Below are 5,899 nucleotides of genomic sequence, written 5' to 3' on the forward strand. Positions count from 1 at the left end.
GGTACTAAACCATTCTTCAGATTCCTCATTTTAAATGTTTTTTAATTCACCAAAGTTTCATGCAACTACAGGTGAAATGAAGTTTGGCTCCACGGAGCCAATACATTTAATGCTGTACGGAGACAGCATTAAAATGAAAGTTTTTGACCGAATCAACTTTGGATTGATGATCTACGAATGAATTTAGAATCGGCTGTTATAAAATCTCATGTAGGTGCCTCAATCCTTTTCTCCATGTAGTGTATGTCTAGTGTATGTGCATATTACACCATCAGTTTGTGACCTATTTATTATATTGTTAGTTGTATTCAGCACACAAAAAGAAAGACCAATAAAAATAAAAAAAATTTAAAGAGCAGAAGACATTTTACTCTTGAGCTTCTTGAAGGCCTTCTTAATATCTCTATTACTCAGACTGTAGATCATAGGATTGAGGAGCGGAGTCACTACAGTGTAGAACAGGGAGAGAATTTTCTTTACATTTCCCTTATTTGGAAATAAATAGATAATTATAAGTGATCCATAAAATATAGACACCACGGACAGGTGAGAGCTGCAGGTGGAGAAGGTCTTCTGCCTTCCGGTAACAGATGGGATCTTCAATATGGTGAAAATTATATAAACATAGGAAACTATAATGACAATAAATGGACAAAGTACACATGGTACGGCCAATATTAAGTCTTCTATTTTCAGAAAAAAAGTGTCTGAGCAGGAAAGTTCAAGTAATGGATCAAAATCACAGAAGAAATGGTCAATGACGTTTGGCCCACAAAACCACAAATAACTCATGGTTACTGCAATAGTCAACATAACAGCAAATATCATCCCCCAACACAAGAGAACAGCTTTTATACAAAATGTGAGGTGCATGACTAAAGTGTATTTTAGTGGGTTACAGATGGCCTGATACCGGTCATAGGACATCACTGTCAGGAGAAGACATTCCAATGATTCAGAGGCTGAAAAACAATAAAATTGTGTCAAACAACCCTTAAAGGACACAAAACTTCCTGCATACAACACAACCTGAAGCATGTTGGGTACAATGGTGGTGGAAAGGAGAATGTCTAAAGTAGAGAGCTGTGTGAGGAAGAAGTACATGGGAGAGTGGAGTAATCTGCTGGAGGACACCACCAGAATGATGAGAAGGTTTCCACATACTGTCACACAGAAAATAATTAAAAGTAGGAGAAATAAATAAATCCTAAAACTTTGTAAATTCTGAAATCCCAAAAGCAGAATCTCAGTCACCGTACTGGCATTGCTGAACTGCATATTCATGGAGATTAATTTCTTGGGTAATATTATTCTTTCTAAGGAGATAAAAATGATAAAATATATGCAGAAAGTTTCTTTTTTTTTTTTTACTTTAGTTGAAACAAATCAAGAATTTTGGCAAAAATATTCTGCTTTCACAGTAGATAAAATAATGCAACACAACCTATGCTAGTGAAATATAACATAATATAATTAAATCAAAAAATGAACTAAAAACATAAAATATACAATACAAAACATTGCAGAATTATATAATTTCTTTCATAATAACAATCATTCTATATTAGAAAGAATAAAACTGTTTTTGAAGATCTTGATTCTTCTTAGTGTAACAGAGCACAGATGTTTCTTCTTGTCTGAGTTCCTGACAAGACACAAGATTATTACTGGGTGCTCCTTTTATAGATAAAATATTACAAAAGCTTGGTGTAACAAAGCCAGGGAGGTTTCATTAATGGTCTCCGATGGGAACAGCCATTAGCCTTTATAGAACAAATAATATGAAACTAAAAATAAATTAAGGAAAAGTTATTCTTTTTATTTCATAACTTGCACAAGTACATTGACCCAAATTACTGAAAACATCAAAAAAGTTGTCAAACCCATGCCCACAATTATTAAAGTCGTCAAAACCAGTATACTTTAATTTATGCGGATTGAACTCCTACTTTTTATCTAATTCCATTTTGCTAAAGGTTAAAAAAAAGTAAAGCATCGTACTTGAAGAAAGGAGAACAAATGTATCAACAAGGATAGCTGCTTATTTGTGTCTGTAGAAAGAATGCTGAGATACCTTGGCATTTATGTATAATGAGCATGTGTCAGGCCCTACCATGAGGGCAACCTGTAAGCAAGAAACCAGGAGATGGGCGCCAAAGGTGCAAAGAAGAAGCTCTGTTATCAAAACATCTGTGATAAAAAAGAGTGCACATTTTTCCTGAAATTCGTATCGAATTCCACTTCGTCAACTTTGATTCGCTCATCTCTAGTTGATACTAGGAGCTCCATACAGTATTAGAATGTATTGACTCCGATGAGCCAAAGTTATTGCTTTGCAAAGCCTCAAATGTTTCATCCGCAGTCAATTCGCTCATCCCTAGCCTTGATCCCCATCATTGTGCCTGCTACTCACAAAGAAAAGCACTTCCCAAAATGAATTTGTCACTAAGCGAAGCAGCCAAATCTAAATTTTTAACTTCGCTCATCTCTAGTGGTGAGTGTCTTAGAGAAATGCTTAGAGAAATGTTTCTGTTAATTTCTGAAAATGTATAAAATGAAGAGATATTAAATGCATAGGATTCAATAGGTCTCTGAGGGTGTCTCGTGATGGAATGGTACAGTACCTGCACGAAATAGGTCAAATATTGAAACAGAACTGAACTTCTCCCAAAAATTTGAATAAGGGGATATTTACTTTTGTAAGGACAACAGGTGGTAAACTCGAAGGGAGCAGAGGTGAGGGAGCAAGAACATCCTTGAGAGAATACCAGACCAATCATTTTGCCTTTTATGAGAGGGTCCTAGTCGGGACGTCTGAAGGTTTTGGGGTCAGGCAACCAAAGAGCCGTATAAAATGAGGATCCCAAGGATTGCCAAAACTTCCAGATGCAATTGTTTACTAGGATTTAGGAGCAAAGATAATAACTGTCCTGATAAACAGTTTACAAACATTACCTAAAAAATGCAACATAGTGACTGTACACAAGAATACAAAACTATATCAGAGTAGTGACTCTTAAGACCAGGATTCAAGTAGGCCTTTAATATGGATATCCTGTCTTCTATTCCTGTTTTCTTGGTCTACTATGAGCGTCAGGGCTTTGTTGATATGGATGATTCACAGATCTAGATTCTAAGGCTGTGGAGTGCGCCATTATTGAGGAACATGTGATTTCCAGGCTTTTTTATCTGAACTCCTATTTGTTTTGTCTCAGCCTTGATCTTCGACAGCTCAGTGAGAAGTGAGTGTAGGGCTTGAGTTATAGTAGTCTTATTAGAGGTTGCAGTCCATTTCTCCCTGGTCACTAGCAGTGATGCTACAGAGGTCTGAGTCATTCTTGCTCTCCACATCCAGTAGGACATCATCTTAGAGAGCTTTGTATGTGAGAGGGCTTTCTATTTTTTATTTCACCTCAGTGACTCTTCCGTAGTCGGCCAGTGCTATATAAATCACCAAACTATGCCTCAAAATAAATGCACATGCCCCTTTCCTTCTGAGCCCTACAAGAATGTAATGCCACATATTGGGTGTTCCTCTATTCAGGATAAAATGGGCAAGGAATTGTTGGGTGTATTTTTTCTGTTTCCCCTTGTTAAAAGGAACAATTTGGGCCTAAAACAAAATATGTAGTTTTTCATTTTCACAACCAAGTGTTTCTAAATTCTATAAAATTTGGTTGGGCCAAGGTTCTCACTGCACCCCTTAAAAATCTTGGGGGTGTACTTTCCAAAATGTGGTCACTTATGGTGGTTTTACTGCAGAGGTACCTTGGGCATCTTTAAATGTCACATGGCGCCTGAAAATGATTCCTTAGAAATCTGCCCTCCAAAAACCATATTGCACTCCTTCCCTTCTAAGCTCTTCCGAGTGTCTATAAAACAGTTTATGGCCACATATAGGTTGTTTCTATAAACTGCAGAATCAGTTTAATAAATATTGAGGTTTATTTGGCTGTTAACCATTGAAGTGCTACTGGGAAAATGGATTAAAATGGAAAATCTGCAAATAAAGTAAAAATTTCACCTCCATTTTCCTTTAATTCCTGTGAAACACTGAAAGGGGTGACAAAGTTTGTTAAATCAGTTTTGAAAAACTAATGGGTGTAGTTTCCAAAATGGAGTTGATTTCTATTACATATGCCCCATAAAATACCTTCATATCTGAATTGGTCCTTTAAAAAGTTAATTTTTGATATTTTCTTGAAAATGTTTAAAATTGTTTCTAAAATTCTAAGCCTTCTAATGTCCTAAAAAAACAAAATGACAAAATGCTGAAAAAAAAACACAGTATTGATGGCGACATATAGTAGATATGGTGAATGTAAAGAAGTTTCTGTCTTAGGGCTCATGCACACGACCTTATGTGTCTTGCCGTCCTCAAATCACGGATCTGCAAAACATGGATCCCAGCTGTATGAATGCCACCATTTCCAGACTCCTATATCTTTTTTGCCGGGCTGCAGAATGGGCATACAGATGTGGACAACACACGGTGTGCTGTCTGCATCTTTTGTGACCTATTAAAATGAATGGGTCCATATCCGATCTGCAAAAAATGTGGATCAGATGCGAACTGAATGTACAGTTGTGCGAATGATCCCTTCAAAGCAGAGAAATAAAAATTTTGAAAATTACAAATTTTTCTAAACGTTCATTCATTTTGGGTTTTATAAATAAAGCTAAAACATATGGACTCAAATTCACCAATAACATGAAGTACAGTGTGTCATGAAAAAAACCCCCTTAGAATGGCTTGGATAAGTAAAAGCATTCCAAAATTCTTATCACATAAAAATGACACATGTTAAATTTGCAAAAAGCATGGATCAGGAAGGTCAAAGATGAAGGGGATAATAGTACGTGCATTTTGGGATGTGGCAATGCCTATGATGTTTATTTTTTGTTTGTTTATTTATTTTGATTTTGGAGAAAAGGGGGGTGATTCAAATTCTTTTTATATTTTTAAATATTTTTTTTAACTTTTTGTGGCGAAAATAACCTCGCCACTGGGTTTTGGAGGGGCCTGTTTGCCAGCTTCTTGCCTCAGGATTATGGCCCATATACTAACTTTGAAGGAGAAGACAGACCGGCCGCACAGCTTAAATTTGTGGAACGGTTTTGGGCAGGAAAGCCATGCTTGCGGTCGGCCAAATGTGACTTCCATGGAATTCGGGAACCCCTGCTCGGATCTGGGTGATTTTTGGATATGTTGTTCACCCAGATCAGAGCTATCCATGGATGTATACATTATGGGGATATGTGGGGTTTTGAGGTGTTTTCTGTGTTTTGGGAAAAATGTGTGTTTTCTGCCTGTGAGTGATTAAGTTAGCTCATTATGTTTGGTAATTGTATCACAGGCAGAGCCCAATGTGTTTTGGTAATTGTAATTTGTTAATTGCATCACAGACCATGCCATTGTGTTAGTTAATTGCGTCACAGACAATTCCAGTGTGTTTGTTAATTGCGTCACAGACAATGCCATTGTGTTTGTTGAATAGGGTTAGTTTTGTGTTTAAACTGTACAGGATTGGCTGCTATGTCATGTCCTCAGTATGTCATGTGTATATAAGTCAATGCTGTGTGTTCAATAAAGAGTTCCTGTTTTACATTCAACATAGAGCCTCGTCTCATGTGTGTGGGGATTGCTATACGTGTATACTCCCCTGGCTATTACTCCTAGCTCTTGTAAGAGCTGTTCCTGTTCCTGGTTCCTGTGGTGGTATCGGTGTCGAGTGGAGTGCTTGGAGTCTTCGGAAAGCGCTGGGAGCATCCATCAACGGAGGTACGCAGTCGTGGTGTCAGGAGATCCTTTACACTTTTTTTTTTAAGTCACACCTATGGGGCTTCTCCAGTACATTGCAATGAATAGCCACTGCAATATATGTTCTTATGGAGCTCT

General features: G+C 37.2%; 1 protein-coding gene across 1 annotated transcript; it reads right to left on the reverse strand.

Moving 5' to 3' along the window:
- Positions 1 to 348: 348 nt before the first annotated feature.
- On the reverse strand, positions 349 to 1,278 carry LOC120990255 (olfactory receptor 11L1-like). The gene has a single exon (XM_040418952.1). It carries the CDS (start codon positions 1,276 to 1,278, stop codon positions 349 to 351), a length of 930 nt encoding a protein of 309 aa, XP_040274886.1.
- Between the last annotated feature and the right edge of the window lie 4,621 nt (positions 1,279 to 5,899).

This window comes from Bufo bufo, chromosome 1, assembly GCF_905171765.1.
Source record: "Bufo bufo chromosome 1, aBufBuf1.1, whole genome shotgun sequence".
Taxonomy (NCBI): domain Eukaryota; kingdom Metazoa; phylum Chordata; class Amphibia; order Anura; family Bufonidae; genus Bufo; species Bufo bufo.

Excerpts from the sequence above, each read along its gene's own strand:
- LOC120990255 (XM_040418952.1), bottom strand. The coding sequence starts at position 1,278 with ATGCAGTTCAGCAATGCCAGTACGGTGACTGAGATTCTGCTTTTGGGA.